Source organism: Eleutherodactylus coqui, chromosome 6 (genome assembly GCF_035609145.1).
Source record: "Eleutherodactylus coqui strain aEleCoq1 chromosome 6, aEleCoq1.hap1, whole genome shotgun sequence".
Lineage (NCBI taxonomy): Eukaryota > Metazoa > Chordata > Amphibia > Anura > Eleutherodactylidae > Eleutherodactylus > Eleutherodactylus coqui.
In genome coordinates, this window is record NC_089842.1 from 134,917,128 (window position 1) to 134,934,645 (window position 17,518).

At 45.2% G+C, this 17,518-nt stretch overlaps 1 protein-coding gene across 1 annotated transcript in view; it reads right to left on the reverse strand.

The window, feature by feature from the left end:
• Nucleotides 1-8,290: 8,290 nt before the first annotated feature.
• The window catches only part of FAM83E (family with sequence similarity 83 member E), an 81,890-nt gene continuing 72,662 nt past the window's right edge, over nucleotides 8,291-17,518 (reverse strand). The window contains exon 6 of the mRNA XM_066607717.1: nucleotides 8,291-10,830. Within this exon, the coding sequence (XP_066463814.1) occupies nucleotides 10,603-10,830 (228 nt within the window). The 3' untranslated portion in view covers nucleotides 8,291-10,602. The remainder of the gene's footprint in view (nucleotides 10,831-17,518) is intronic.

Consider the following 17,518-nt stretch of genomic DNA (forward strand, 5'->3'; position numbering starts at 1 on the left):
CCACAGAAAGTTCTTGAGACAGTTGGCGGAAGTCCCCAGCCTCTTCCCCCGGACCCCGGGAACTTTCGAATGGTTGGGCATCAGTGACGATAAACTCCTCTGGTGGGAGAGGAACCACTGCTGCCCAATCTGAGCAGGGGCCCGAGAACAGTTCCTGGGAGTGTTCCCGCTCCTGAGCATGTGTCATTGTAGTGGAGTGAGGAGGCTGGGAGGAAGGAGGAGCAGCAGACAGAGGATTCGGATTTGCAGCAGTGGACGGCGCAGAACTGTGGCTGGACGATAGGTTGCTCGAAGCACTTTCTGCCATCCACGACAGGACCTGCTCACACTGCTCATTTTCTAATAACCGTCTCCCGCGTGGACCCATGAATTGTGCGATGACTGTCGGGACGCCAGAAACGTGCCTGTCTACTAATCGCGCAGCAGACGGCTGCGATACATCTAGAACAGGAGTTCGGCCTGTGCCCACACCCTGACTTGGCCCTCCGCGTCCTCGGCCGCGTCCACGTCCTCTAGGCCTACCCCTACCCCTCAGCATGCTGTATTACCAGTGATTTGATTTCACAGGCAGGAAATAAATTGGCGCAAGACTGCAGGCCAAATATAATTTTTTCCCTTTTTTGAAAACGAAACGCCCCACTGCCTCTAGTGAATGAATAATCTAAGTTTAATAACTGTGCTGTGGCCCTGCTAATGTGTCACAGAACTTGAGGGTAGCAGAGTTATTAACTCTGGCAGAGCAGGTATTTTTTTCCCAATTAAGGAAAGCAAATGGCGAAGCCAGCAGTAAACCGTAGCTGGGTGCGTCTGATTTTTTAACGTTGTACACGCAGCTCACACGTGTCCACAGCCCTTAGGACGGACAGAGGCAGGACAAATAGATTTCTTTTCCCTTTTTTTACACCAAAAGGACCCACTGCGTATATTCAATGAATAATAACTGTGTTGTGGCCCTGCCTACACAATTCTTTCCCTGTAGTATCAATGGAGGGTGCAATGCTCTGCAGAGGCGATTTTGAGAAGAAAAAAAAAAAGCAGCACTGCTAACAGCAGCCTGGACAGTACTGCACACGGTTAAATATGGCCCTAGAAAGGACCGTTGAGGTTCTTGAAGGCTACACTCACTCCTAACACTCTCCCTGCCTATCCAACACTTCTGTCCCTAATGCCGGGTGCAACGCTCTGCAGAGGCGATTTTGAGAAAAAAAAAAGTCACTGCTAACAGCAGCCAACACACAGGTATTACTGGCCCTAATAAGGACCTTTGGGGTTCTTGAAGCCTACACTAACTGCTATTTCTCTCCCTACAGCAGCTCCGGTACCAGCAGCACTGTCCCTCATCTAACTCACAAGGCATCTGAGGCGAGCCGCGGGAGGGGCCGACTTTTATATTCGGGTGACATCTGATCTCCCCAGCCACTCACTGCAGGGGGGTGGTATAGGGCTTGAACGTCACAGGGGGAAGTTGTAATGCCTTCCCTGTCTTTCAATTGGCCAGAAAAGCGCGCTAACGTCTCAGGGAAGGAAGTGAAAGTAACCCGAATACCGCATGGTGTTCGTTACGAATAACTAACATCCCGAACACCCTAATATTCGCACGAATATCAAGCTCGGACGAATACGTTCGCTCATCTCTACTGACTATGTTCCCGTCTCTGCACCTGACCCTGGTTTGATACACTGACTATGATTTTGTCCACTGCCTGCCTTGAACCTTGGCCTGTTTTATCGTACTGAACTTGTTCTCCATGAATTGCCCTCTGGCTTGTTCCTCATGCTGAAGTGTGCTGCCTGCCCTGGCTCGGACTTTCTGGCTATGCTGCTGTTTACACCTTTAAGTACCACCTTTAAGGTCTACAGTAGTGTCAGCTGCTACACTATTGGGACCACTTCGTGAGTAACAGCCCGAAGACCCCAAAGCAAAGCCCACATTCTGATGATCAGGTTTAAAGGGCAAAGACTGGGCTACCCCAGGTGTTGCCTCAGGACTCAACCCAAAGCCAAACCATTCTGTGCCACACTGTACGAGCATTGGCTGATCCTGACAAATTGCTGAGAAACTATTTCCTAATATGTAAAGTATACAGTGAGTAAATCCAGAAATCATTATAAATAATATAACTTGTCCACGTTTGGATAGCTAAAATTACTTGTTGAAGTTGCCCTTTGAAAGAGATTTTTGTGGGGAAAAAAAGCCTGGAACTCTTGCTGATCAGCTATGTGAAGGGTCTTTATTGAGCCTTCAGGCACAGTCAACATACTTGGTACTGCAGCTTGTATGCATTCAAGAAGAAAAGTAATTTGTGGGGGAGTCTCTCACACAGTGTAGCCTGCAACAGATTAATTTAAAGGGTGCACGCCCTGTTGATTAATTTTTCTGCCATTGTTTTCATCTGACCTGTTCTATAGCACCCAAATAATATTACCATACTGTGCACACATAATAGTACTCTAATGGCCAAAAACAATATTGTCATATAGTAGACAAACACTAAAACTATACAGTGTCCAATTCTTCTATGTCACTACATAGGTGTATGCAGAATTTGCACACACATGCAAAAAATGACTTTTCGCCTCTATCCTCACTGGGGGCAGATAAGAGGAGTAGGACAGCGCTGCTATGTACTGGTAATCATCTTTCCAGGTATATTGGATAGGACAACATTTGGTAAGAATATATGTTAAAACAAGGTAACCAGACATCCCGCTTTAGGTGGGACAGTCCTGCTTTGGGATCCTGTGTCCCGCTTTCCTCAGGGTCCCAAGCGGGCCAGCCATTTGTCCTGCTTTCGGGACATCTGTCCCGCTTTTGAAACGCGGGGTCACCATGAAGGTGATTACCAGCAGGGGTGTCGCAGCTCCCCTACTGGTAATCACTCTGCGGTGCTGCTGATGTCAGTGTGTGCACCCAGGATCATCCTCCCCTGACCTCTCCTCATTGGTTCCACAAGAGGAAAGGAGAGGAGGAGTCAAGGCGCATAAACTTCTGTCAGTGTGTGCTTCACGCAGCAGTGCTGAGAGAAGGAGCAGAGGCAATCTGAAGACAAGAAGAAGGAAAGTATATTGGTCTCGGGGGTGGTCTATTATTACTGTGGGGGTCACTGTTACTACTGGGGTCGATATAAGGGACACTTAGTATTGAGCCCACTGTGGGGAGCACTATTACTACTGGGGCCATTGTGGGGGTCACTATGACTACTGAAGCCACTATGGAGGTTACTATTACTACAGAGGGCCATTATAGGGGACACTATTACTACTCGGGCCACTGTGGGGAATACATTTACTACCAGGGCCAATATAGGGGACACTATTACTACTGAGGCCACTGTGGGGGTTACTATTACTACTAAGGCTGATATAGGGGACACTATTACTACTGGGGCTGATATAAGGGTAACTATTACCACTGAGGCCACTATGGGGGTTACTATTACTACTGGGGCCACTCTGCACATGGCAACATAACTAGGGTTGCCAGCTTTGTCACGTACAAATACCAGCCATGGTAAATAGTGCCCCCCTTGGTGCCCTTCTCCACCCTTGAACCTCCGCGCCCCACATACATTGGCAAATGCGGTGCCGCTGATGAGGGACAATGGAAGAAGGGACGAGCTACTTACACCGAGTCATACACGGCTCATAGCTCTTTCCAATCTGGGACAGCTTATCTGCAGACTTGCATTGTGCTTTGTATGCAGGTGTATTGGAGGGGAGGAAGAAACTTTCCTCTGCACCCTCATCACCACCTGAGCAGGCTGTTGTAAAGGAAGTGAGCGGTACCAGGAAACTTCTTCCTGCTTTGTTTCATTACCCTGAACATGTTTTCTTGCGTATAGTTGTTTGTCACTTGTAAAATGTACCTAAATGACCAAATGTCTTGCAACCGGATCCTGAATAAAAAACATTTACCTAAATGTAAGACATTCCTTTAATATTTGCTGGTCCAGAAATTCTGATTGCCATGTACTGCAAGTTACTCTATTTCAGAATTTCCCTGCACATTTCACAGCTGATGTATGGTACAGTTTAATGATGAATAGGGTTTGACAAACAGCATTCACTGTTTAGGCTGTGTACACGTCCCGACTCCCGCTACAGGCTGTCTGCTGCTACCAGTCCAGCATTCCAGAAAGCCCATTGCGCATGCACGAGACTTCCCGTGCTCTCGCGGCAACCCGACAGGGCGCATCATCAGCATTGTCTCTCTGCGAGTCTGCTGCATGATGCCCTGCATCATGGGCTGACTGCAGACTATATTACAGGCCGGTATTTTAGTCGCAGCCTGCTGCAGTCCCCAGGGCCCGACCAAAATACCGGCCTTTAATAGGGCTGGTAAAAAAAAAATACCAGCAGCGGCCTGGCTGTAAAAATACCAGTCAGATCGGTGATTAACCGGCTGGGTGGCAACACTAAGCATACCTTAAAGGGGTTGTCCCATGAAATCAAGTGGGGTTATACACTTCTGTATGGCCATATTAATGCACTTTGTAATGTACATCGTGCATTAAATATGAGCCATACAGAAGTTATACACTTACCCCCTCCGGTGCTGGCGTCCCCGGTCCATGGCTCCGACTAATTTCTGTATCTTCTGGCTTCTTTAGACGCGCTTGCGCTGTCCGGTCTTCTGCTGTGTTGACTGGGGCCGCTCCGGCGTGCTCGCGCTGGAGAGCTGGTCTGCGCATCGTCATCGTAGCTCCGCCTCCGTCAAGTGGTGCCGATCAGCCAATTAGGTGGCTGTAATCGGCAGTGGAACGCAAGACAGGAGAAGATAATCCACGGTGCACCATGGGAGAAGACCCGCAGTGCACCTTGGGAAAGGACCGGCGGCCATCTTTAAAAGAAGAAACTGCCTGAACGGGGATGCAGGTAAGCGATTTTTTTTTTTTTTTTAATTTATTTTTTTTAAATAACAAAGGGATTGTTTTTAACGGGGCACAATGTGGGGGTATGTAGAAAAAATTTTTTTTTGATTTTGCTGCGGGACAACCCCTTTAAGCTGACTTAGGGTATGTTTACACGTGGCAGAAATTTCCATGCAAATTCTGCAGCATTTCAGCATCCAGAAAACAGTCATAATCCGTACCATTAGTTAGGATGTTGATTGGAAATCAGCTACATATCTGCTGCTAATTTCATACTATGTAACGCTCACCTCCTCTGAAGGTTTCCAACTGTCAGCGCTCCCCGGCTTCCGGTTCCCAGTGGCCTGGTTAGGTGCGGTGCCGCTGGTCAGGTGAGACCACTACAGGCCACTGGGAACCGTTAGCCGGTGAGTGCTGACTGCGGAAACCTTTTGGAGGAGGTGAGGGAGAGCACTGCATAGTACTAAATCAGCTGCAGATAATGGCTGATTTCCAGTGAAAATCCGCACCAGTGGTATGGAGTTTGACTGTTTTATCGATGCAGAAATGCTGTGGATTTTGCACCATCTATTTTGAAATGGCCCTGTACTTTTTATAACGATGGAGGTAAAATTATACGCCGTTATAAGCCCCGCCTCTGACTACACCTTTGGTCCCGCTTTGACCCTGGGAGAATTTGGTCACCATAGTTGAAATGAATAAAGGATAAATAAAAATTGCATAAAAATGGATAGGGCAGGAACTAGGAAGCCTAGATGGTTGGATGGCAGTAGCCCTCAATATAGCCGGCCATATGGATTACATAAATCAACTGGCTGTTGTACAAGGGCATATCTTGACTTTCCCAGATGTATGTTGAAGGAAAGGTGATTTAGGCGGATTGGATTTCATCATAGCCAATTCTTTGTTTTCACAATGGATGAACCGCTGCATCTGTCCTATGGAAAAAAGCATGCACGGCGAGTCGAGCAGAGCGTGTGTGGTGTATTTGGGAGTTATAGCTGTCAGCTTTCTATTCCTATAGACAGCTTTAGAATGTATTGCTTTCTTGTCAATTATTTTACCCTGTTTGGTGGGACGCACACAACTGCTAACAAGCATTTTGCCATTAGAAACACAGTTATGATCAATTAGTAATTTTAATCATCAACATAGTTTTGTTCACATTTTATATCAATTACAGAATACAATTATTGTGAGTGTACAATTCCCTGTAATATAAATCAGATTTCATGTCCGCATTACATATAACTAAGGATGAGCGAGTATACTCGCTAAAGCACTACTCGCTCGAGTAATGTGCCTTAGCCGAGTATCTCCCCGCTCGTCCCTGATGATTCGGGAGCCGCCGCAGCTGACAGTTGAGTCGCAGCGGGGAGCGGGCGGGAGAGAGGGAGAGAGAGATCTCCCCTCCGTTCCTCCTCGCTCTCCCCCACAGCTCCCCGCTCCGCAGCGGTCCCCGAATCTTCAGGGACGAGCAGGGAGATACTCGTCTAAAGCACATTACTCGAACGAGTATACTCGCTCATCCCTACATATAATCCATTCATTGGCAAAAAAAAAATAACAGGACAAATATAGCAAAAATGAAGAGATTGAAAACAGCCACAATAGCAATGTTATTTCCCTCAGGCTACATTCACATGAGCACGAATCTTGCGCGAGATTTGTGTGTTGGGAGATGAACAAAACTCGCACGGATATGAACTCCATGAATGGAGTCATACACATAAGTAATTTTTTTTTCCCGCACAGAGATGCTGCAAGGTAAAAATATTGCTATCATGCAAATGTCCTTTTTTTGTGTCTCTCGGAACACATTGCCCCCATTGTTTTCAATGGGACAGGCAAACATATTGCATATCGTGCAATGTGATGTTTCCCATTGAAATCAATGGGAAAGACTTGCCAATCCTCTGAAGTGCGTGAAACAAGCCCTGGACGATTACACTGAAAAAATGTGTAAAACATGTATAAACTGCATGTTGATAACCGCGATATTGTGTTGGATTTCTCGGCCAAATATCACGCTCGCCCATGTGAATGTAGCCTTAAAGTGAATGATGTTACGAAGTGCTTGCTCAACACTGTGGTGTAACCTGCATTGTCCTCTGTGTCCACAGCTCTACTGACCTTTATGAGTAAACCAGCAGGCGTCAGGTATTAGCATGTCTCCACTCACCAAATTGAAGTGTACCTGAGTTTTCAGATAACGTTTGAGAATAAGCTGCTATGTGTGTGTACATAAGGTATAACCTTATTTCTGGACATTATATGACATATCCTGCATTTTTGCCCATGTGCAGGGTGTTTATCTGATTCTCCATCCTCTCAGAACTGGTGGGAGGAGCTGCTGCTGTGTTCTATACACTGTACACAGAGAATTACAGAGATCTTGCTTTCTAATTACTAATTATACACACACAGAGACATTATCTCATCAAAGAGGAGTGTGCAGAAAGAATTTCACTTGGGCGAGTGTGATATCGAGCCATGAAACTTAGCAAGATATGGCACTCGCCAATGTGCGAGATACCCATAAATGCGAGGCGTTTGTGTCAAAAGCGCCTCACACCACTTCAGTATAGTTGTGATTCTCCGGCATGGCTTTCAATGGGAAACCTCGCATCGCACTCGTGTGCACTTCCTACGCCATGCAATGTGTTTTCCGGACCCGAGGGAATGCCCAAAGATAGGAAATGCAATGCGGGACAAAGATCACTCATGTATATGACTCCATTAAAGAAAAGGGTTCATATACATACGAGATTTGTGCGTCTCGCCATGCACAAATCTTGCACGATTTTTTCAACCATGTGAAAGCAGCCTTAGCCTAAACTTCACACGAGTGAGTGTGACATGGGGCCGTGAATACCGCCACCATATTGCTCTCCCCACCATGTGAAATCCCCGAGGATGCAAAGTGTTTTCATGGGAATCGTGAAATTTCTCCCATTGCTTTCAATGGGTCAGTGCTGCTGTTGCCGCCCCTATTAAGAACAATAGGGCTGCGATGCGAGATTACACAGCCAGATAAAACATGCCGCGATTTGTTTCCTGCAAAGCATGGCACCAGAAAACATCCCTCATGTGTATGACTACATTCAAAAGAATGGGGTTCATATTTGTGCGAGATTTGTATCTCGCAATGCCCAATACTTGTGCAATTTTAGCCCCCCCCATGTGAAGCTGGCCTAAGGGTGCCCACCCACTGGCGTTTTTTTTCCCTGCGAAATTCGCAGCATTTTTTTCTCTGCAGGGGTCTATGGGACTTGTAATGTTAAAATCGCGATCGCGCAAAATCGCGATTTTTGCGGTAAATTGCGATTTTGCGCGATCGCGATTTTAACATTACAAGTCCCATAGACCCCTGCAGAGAAAAAAATGCTGCGAATTTCGCAGGGAAAAAAAACGCCAGTGGGTGGGCGCCCTTAGGGTGGTTTTTGACAGAAAGATAACTTTCTTTTATTCTACTTCCTGCACTGACCTCAGTGACAGCGGTCCTGGGAATCAGCTGATTAGCGGGCATTTGACCTGATCATCTATTGATGACCTGTTGGGTATCCATAGAAGAAATCCAAAAGTTTGTGAATACCCCTTTAAATCCTCTGCCACCAAAGACAAGCAGGGAGTCTGGCATTAACCACTCTATCACCGGGGACATAGTAAGCCCTTCCTACATTAACCCAACAAGATAAAATATTTTAACCTCCCTAGAGCTGTTTCCTGTCATTTTTCTTCCACTGATATAAGTGATACTTAGTGTAGTAAATAGTATGGAATCTGCCTAAAATAAATTCTCATTTTTTTCATCTAAACTCAGCTGCATTTTATAGTTGAAGAAGATCACCGCTAAAGGAAAGTTTGGTTTACGAATTCAGTAACATTTTTTTGTGCAAGTATCATACGTCTTAAGAGGGAGACTTTAGTGATAAGGGCTCATTCACACGGCTGTATGCGTGAAACTCTGCATGTATTATGCATTACTGCTGTATGAGCCGGCTATCTGTGTAAGGCAGTGATGCAGGGCGGACGCTGTCACTCGCAGTGTTACTTTTTTAAAAAAATTCCCCGCTCTGTCTCTTAGCAGCGTTGAGTATTAAGCATCGCACATACATTGTTTCATTTGCAACACATAAAGAACAATAGGGCTGTACTTTCATTGACTCCACTCACCGCAGGGAAATTATGAGCCCTAAGGGCATTTTTTAAAATCAATATTGGAGGGAAACAATTTTTTCTCCAAAATTTTTCGCAGTTTTTTTTTTAAAATTTAGCTGTAATATTTATTTAACAATTAAATACAAAATCTTGTTCTTGTATAGTATTTAGCATAAAAACTCAAAATGTCTGAATGGCAGGGTATACTACAGTCAATTTACAATCTGCTTCAAAGAGAAGAGCTCATCTGCAAAGTAATCTCTAGTACAGAGTAGCTGATGGCTTCCTACATTAGACTAAAGCAATGCTCTGCACAGCAAGTGCTAAGATTCATATAAGGAGCCCCCGAGGTGCAATGCACTACATTGGTATGCTCTATACTGCATTAACCCTTTCCAATCCAATTTGTATCCAGATTTTCCTAGGGGGCTTACTCTTTTTCTGTCGTTATACAATGGCGCTATCTGCTGGCTAAAGCCAGTACTGCATGAGGTGATACGTTGGATAGGCTCTGACAGCAGAGGCTGGCAATATACAGTAAGAGAACCCCGATGGACGTCTTCCAACATCGGAGCTGTACAGCCTTAAATCATAATGTCTTCAGAGGTCAGACAGTGGATTGGAAATGGTTAATATATGGTACAGTTGTAAACCCATATGGGATATATTCATTTTGCTAGAGAGAGAAAATTAGAAAATTTATGTCTGTGTATGAAAAGCTTGGAAAGACGCTGGAAGTCATTCCGATAATACATGAAGTAGATAGATCAGGAGCAGATTATTATAAGATTTGCATTAAGGGCTCATATCCATGGACGTTTTTTCACTATGTATTACGCGTACGATGTATGATCGCGAAATACACGGCGAATGGGGTCAATGGAAGTCAATGGACTTCTTATTGATCCATGCACATGAGCGTGTAGACACTGCATGTAGATGTGCAATAACTAGATCGCAGCATGCTCTATTTCTCTGCGTACCATGCACCGTGGGCTCTATACTTTTATATGGTCAGCATGAAGCAGAGCAGGGAATTCAAAAAAAGAAGGCAGAGTTACACTCTGTTCACGGGCATGCATGGTACTCTCGCTGCCCACATGCCGTCTCTGCCGGCAGAGCTGGTATTTACAAGCTATGTAAATGGTATGTAAAATGCTGCAGGGAGCCCCATTGACAGGAGGCCTAACATGTTCTTCAGTGGCAACTTTGCAAAACTTTGCAAAATAGTAAACACATAGCAAAGTGGAACCATCCAGCAGATCCACGTAAGCCACTATTGCCTGCATTGCCCTCCACCCCCCACTTTGTCTAGTATATCTTCAGCTCGGTCTACCATCCCGAACATCCTCAGAAATGACTGGCTCATAGGCTATAACAGGGGAACAAGATAGTATCTCCACTAAATTGCCTTCGCGTGCTTTCAATATCGGGTTTGTCCTTTTACTACCCAGTTAGCTACTAAGATAGTAAATGCAGCAGTGGATAAAGATAGAAATAAATAGGCTGTCCAGCCTGGGACCAGTAGAACTGGAATGGACCAAAAATTTCCATTAAATTCTACAGATGATCAATGGTATGGAAGTCTTCCAAGTTGTCTTGTATGAGTCCATAGTCTAGGCAAAGAAGTTGTAGACACACCATGCACTAATTGTCCTTGCAGCCTCATTGGTGTCATATTATTTGGTGACTGAAATGACATAGAGTTGGGCTCTCGATGCCTGTTGTCTTCCGGAAAAGCTCTTTGTCGCATCAATAGCATTGCTGGGGTATCCTTTATAGACCATCTTGATTTGCTCTGGTGGAAAAAAAAAATGTTAACAGTTTACCTACTAACTATCATCTGTATATAACATATGTATGAATTTTCCAGTAATATTTCTTTAAACAGATACTTCCCTGAATTTTTTTACATTTATTATGTAACCAACCGCCCTGTATATATAACTCAGCTACTATTACTTTATTTAGTTATCCCTTTCCATCTGAAAAAATTTTCTTCAGTTGGGCCCATGGCGCCCACGGTATTAGTGTATCTTGACGCCACGGGGAGTCAAGACTGACATGGGGGAGGGTGACCCCCCTGAACTTGATTGGCTGGACAGCTGCCAAGGTAGTAGGTCCTGCAGGGAGGGCCCCGCGGCGGTGGAAAGGCACTGTGACAGCCGCCCGGACGCACAGTGCAGCAGCGGCAGAGCTGGGATCGGAGTGCGCTGCGGGACCGCTGCAGGATCATCTGCGCTGGGGCCGACACATGGCCACTTGGTGTGCATGTGGGAGCCGCCATAAGGGAGCACACAGGCGGCGGGATGCTCGCAGCAGGTAGCCGGCCGGCAGAACAGAAGAGACAGCCGGCGTGCGTCAATCAGCCCTCATCCTCCCTGCGGCTGTGAGGCATCATAGACAAGCAGCGGTGGCAGTCACAGGTGCACCTTGTACTTTACTTACTAAGCTTAAATGGAAAAGTAACCCCCACCTTAAGCCAACACAGCCGCCAATAAGCAATGCACACTGTGCTGCTAGGACCTTCATCTCTTCACCCTATTAGAAGCTAGGGGTGTGAGAGGGGCGTCTCTACTGTCAAACCCCTAGCTTCCGGTGGCGTCAAGATACACTAATACCGGCACCCACAATAAGTTACGGGCCTCCTTGCCGGAATTCAGCACGAGCCCCCTTCATTCTGTAGGTATTTCCTTCCCACTCCCCCTGTTAGCCCGCAACCCTCCCTTATTCTCAACTTTCCCCAAAGTCAATATTAAAATGATGAGTGAAGGTATTGTGTTTATTTGATTACTTAAGAATTGAAGTTTAAAAATTGGCATTTCTAGTCCCTTGCACTGTGGAAGTTTTATGTATATAATTAATATAGTTCGATTAGTTAGCCTGTCAGAAGAATAGGTTGACTACAGTTGGAAGTGGATCTGTGCTGTAATACTAATACTAGTAGATTCAATCGGCTCAACAGACGTTGCTAGTAAATCATATTGATGATGTTCATTTGCTTGTTGTTCAGTATTTGACTTCAAAAACTTTGTGAGAGTTTGACGATTAACTGATTACTTTACCAATCTTTCAGACAAGTACGTTTTTAAGGAGCCTGATTTATGCTTGTAGTTTGAACTCGACATTTCGGCTTCACCAAATCTGAAAATAACATCACTACTCACTATCATAGTAAGGCTGAAAAAAGACATATCTCCATCCAGTTAAGCCTATTAACCCCCAATAAAAATGATTCTCTAAGGCCTCATGTCCACGGGGAAAATCAGGCCCGCCGCGGATTCTTCATGTAGAATCCGTAGCGGGTCCCTCCTGCCCAGCGGACATGAGGCTAAAAATCAGAATAAACTCACCTGCTCCGGACGATACAGATCTTCCCTCCTTCGCGGCCGGATCTTCTTTCTTCGGCCTGGCGGATGTGCTCGGCACGCCGGCAGGGTGCCGCGCGCATGCGCCGGGCACATCCGCCAGGCCAAAGAAAGAAGCTCCAGCTGCGAAAGAAGGAAGATCCGCATCGTCCGGAGCAGGTGAGTTTAATTCTGGTACAGGTCGCTGATCTGGATGGTTTCCATAGGCTTCAATAGAAGCCTGCAGGAGCCGTCCCCGCGGGAGACCCTCACGAAAATGGAGCATGTCCATTTTTTTTTCCGGCACGCAGATCAGCGCCTGACGGGAAAAATAACATCCGCAGGTATTTAACTACCTGCGGGTGTCTAATGCATCCCTATGGGGCGCAGATCCGCGTGCGGGGATGAGGGGTCTCATGGAGGGTTCTGTTAATTCCCGTGGGGAGTCCCCTCCTCACTGAACACTGTGACAGTACTGTCACAGTGTTCAGTGATGAAGGGACTACAGTGGGGACGAAAGAATCCCCTGCCACAGCTGTGGAAGAAAACCGCAATGCCATCCCATTGCTTTCAATGGGGCCGGCGCTGCTGCGTGCAAAAAAAAACGCTCGTCTGACCGCGGCCTAAGGTGTAACTTTGCTTTCAAAGATATTTTGACATGTCATAGGAAATATTAAAAGTTTTGATTGCTGGGGGTCTGGCTGCCGCGACTCCCACCGATCGCTGGTACGAGGCATCTGGAATGTTGTCATGGCTTGCTAGCTGAAGATGGGCTCATTGACTTTCCATTAGGCTCGTCTTCAGTTAGTCAGCAGTGACTGTGCTCAGACAAGCGCTTCAGCTGCCTTGATCCAGCGATAGGTGGAGGTCTCATCAGCTGAACTCCTAACAATTAGAGATGAGCGAGCGTACTCGTTAGGGGAAATTACTCGAGCGAGTATGGGCATTTTCGAGAACATGCCTGCTTGTCCGTCGGGGGGCGGCGGGGGAGAGCGGGGGGAGATCTCTCTCTCTCCCCCCTGCTCCCCTATGCTCACTCCCGCAACTCACCGCTCACCCCCGCCGGCCCCCTAATCTTTTCGGACGAACAGGCATGTACTCGAAAATGCCCATACTCGCTTGGGTAATTTGCCTAAACGAGTACGCTCGCTCATCTCTACTAACAATTAATATTAGACATATGATCATGACATGTCAAAACTTGAGAAAGCACACTTTCTACTTTAATGAATATGTAACTAATGTGTATTAGAAGAAAGGTCAGATTAATCATCATAGTCAGTTTTGGGCCATGTTGTCTTTAATGTCTTCATTAATGACCTTGTAAAGGGATTGCACAGTAAATTAGCAATTTTTGCAGCTGATACTAAATGATGTAAAGCAATTAACATAAAGGAGTCCAGTATTATGTTACCAAAGGAGCTGTATAAATTGGACGCTGCGGCAGAGAAGGCACAGATGAGGTTTAACACTGATGAATGTAATTGGGAAGGGAAGATACAAGGGAAACCACTGGGTTAAACTAAAACGGAAAAGGACTTAAAGGGGTTGTCCAGGAATGCTACAAAATAGTTGATGCCCGTGCAGCCTGTGGCAGAACCCTCAGTGGGTTATATTTTGCCTTCCTCTGGATCAACATGGGGGTAATAGGCTGAACTGGATGGACACGTCTTTTTTCGGCCTTAGATACTATGTTACTATATTAAGTATTTAACTTCACACATTTGAATTAACAACATGAAGAGATGCCTTACTACTAATAACATAACAAAATGTATTGTAATATTCCTTCTCAGTAATGTATCTAACTGATGGCGAACTCACTAAGGCCTCCCTCCCACAGGCGTTTGCGTTTTTCAACGTTGCGTTTACTGCAGAATCCGCCCAGTTTCAGCAGCGCTGGCATGCGTTATGCCAGCATTTTGGCTGCGTTTTCAGCACAGCTGAAAATGCAGCCAAGGCTGCTGATAAGAAAAAAAATCAATACTCAGCTAACAAGTGAAGCCACTGTCCCTGACGTCGCTGTCAGGACCTTGTGAAGACGGCAGATTGCTCTGATTGGCTGAGTGACAGCTTGCTGAGCCAATCAGAGCCAGGGCTGGATGCGTCCAATCACAGCCATTCAATGAATGAATGGCTGTGATTGGACGCATCAAGTGCTGGCTCTGATTGACTGAGCGCGCTGTTACTGAACGGCACTCAGCCAATCAGAGCAATCTCTTGTTGGAGGTGGGGACTTAGAATCTCTGTTACTAGCGAAAGTTCCTCTGAAGGCTCACATGTCCTGAGAGCGCTGCCGGGGACAGCGATATCACCTGCAAGGTGAGTACTGATTTTCTTTTTTTTTGGCTCCGGCAGTGTAGATAGGGCATTTAGCGCTGCCAAAAGCGTGGTACCAAGTTGTGCCGCGTTTTCAGCAGCACTGAAAACGGTGCCCATTCATTTCAATGGGCCACACAGGGCTGAAAATGACGAAAAATAGAACACGCAATGCTGTTAAAGCGCAGCACTGAAGATGTTGCATTTTCAGCCTTGTGTGAGCAGCCATTGAAATGAATGGGAGTCTTGTACAGCGTTTAGCGCAGCGCTGAAAAGGAAGGCCTAAGAGTTCAAGAGGGGCCTGGATGCCCTTTTTCAGTGTAATCATTTTTCAGGTTATTGTCACTGATTATTCAGAAGATTTGGTGATCCAGGATTTTTTTTTTAAAACAAGAAAAATTGGGTTTTGCCTAATGGATCCATGTTGCAGGAAATCCAAGCTGTCAACGCAGCCCCCCTGTCAACAAGCAGACAATCATAGTGATTCTCCGCTCGCGGGCGGCAAATCGTAGCATGCTGCGAATTGCCACGATTCTCCGTGGTCAGCCTATCTGTCAGATAGGCTGACTGCGGAGATCCGTCTGCAGGCTCCTGCTCCCGGGCGGCGGCTCTCACGGGATACCGCAACACCCGTGGACAGGCAGCCTAAGTTGGATGAACTTTTTTCAGCTTTGCAGCTTATGTTAACTAGGAAGAGATGCATGAGGCTTATACTGTCCTATAATAGGGAATGCTTAATATATGATACCTTTTTTATAAGCTATAACCCTAGTTTAGCTGCCACACACATCTCAGCTTTGAAATGCGCCAAATAGTAAAGTTGACATAACAAGCTGTCCTTACACGCTCAATTCAACCTTATAGTACCTGCACAGAGATACAGCCAAGCAGATTCTTTGGTCCCTCTCTGATATATCCAGTAAATTGGCAGATATGCTGTGCGCTACATGTTTTATTACTCTTTTTTACCGTAGTTATTGCCGTAGCACATAACTGGCCATGAAGCCTTTGGGGAAAATCGTAACTAGATTTTCTAAGACTAATCCAGTTTTGAATGAGACAAGTTAGGGTCATTTTGCATGGGATGAATATAGGACCTGATAGTAGTCTCAGCGATAATCGCTCCTGTGCTTTCACAGGATCATTCTATTGTACTAGTGAATGGGAACGACTAAGCAATCATTGTTTGAACCGAACAATTAGCGAACGAGCCGACGATGATCTTCGTGCTTTCATAAAATAAACGATGAACAGTAAGCGTACAAATTATCGTTCTTCGTTAATTTGTTGGCCGTGTTTACACTGAACAATTATTCTGCAAATTCGAATGATCCAGCAATTTTTTGGAAATTGTTCCATGTAAAAGCACCTTTAATTGTGGTCTTTGGACCGGTAAAACGACATTATTTGAATTGCATTGTAAGAATTTGTTGTGCTATCACACCAGGCAGACAGAGGGCGCCAGTTCACTATTTATTGGCACACTGCAGCGTTCTTACCAGAAATTGCAGCAATATGAAACAATCCTGTAACTCATTACAAGTCTCTAGCGGTGATCTCATTGAAGAAATATACAAAGGAGGATGCACATACAGTAGTTATGGCTGGATAGGAACAAAACTCGCATAAATATGACCCTATCAACTTTGTCCCTTCAACCTCATCCTCTCTCATTCCTTGGTTGAATTTGATGCTCACGTCTTTTCTCAGCCGTATCAAATCTACAAGTTTACTTGGTTTAACTTTTTACTCTATTAGCTAACACAGTACCAAACTTTTTTTCTTAAAGCAAAAGCTCACACACTGTCCAAAACAGAGGTGCCTGGCAGCTGCTTATGTCTCCTTCCCTAATGCATTAAGATGCATGTTCTGTCAAGCTGAATTTGTGTTGATTTTTAACCCCTTAACGATTGTCTATATGCCTTTTGACGGCGGCTGTTAAGGGATTCTATTCAGATGTGCCATCTTTTAACGACGCTGCATCAGAAGCCTGGCACAGGAGCGGATGCTCAGCTGTTGGATAACAGCCTGGCACCTGCTTGGACAACGAGGACCAGAGAAACCTTCGATCCCCGTTGTTTAACTCTTTACATAGTGCGTTCAGCACAACGATGGCATATAAAATGCTGACAGAAGCAGGAAGCTCCCTCTCTCACCCATTGGACCCCTGCAAAGTGATCATGCAGTCCTGATGGGTTGCTATGGCTTGAAGTATAGCAGTATATTAGAAGAATGATAAAATATGTTGACATTCAAGTCCTCTAGTGGGACAAAAATAAGAAGTTAGAAAAGTAGTAAAAAATTGTAAAAAAAAATAAAAAAAAATAAAAACATCCAAAACCCCAACTTTTACTATGGAAAAAAAAAATAAAAACGCACATGTGGTATCGCTGCTTTCGTAATGACCTAGACAAAAAAGTTAGCACATTACTTAACCTGCACGGTGCTCGTCCTGAAAAAAAAAACTACAAAAAACAAACATAGCGAAAATAGCAGATTTTGCCTATCTCACTTTACAAAAAATGGCATAGGAAGTGATCAAAACGTTGTATGGATCAACAAATGGTACCATTAAAAAGTACAACTTACCCCACAAAAAAAGCAAAAACTTTTTACACAGCACCATTTACAAAAATAAAAAAATGTTAGGGGTTTTTGAATTCAGCAATAAAAAAATACTTTTTTTTTTTTACAGTGTGAAGAAGTTGCAAAGAACCCCAAAAAACGCAAAACCCCGCAAAAAAACAAGCCTTTAAAGAGCTCCATCGATAAAAAAATAAAAATGTTCTGGCTCCTGGAATGCGGCGACATAAAAGCAAA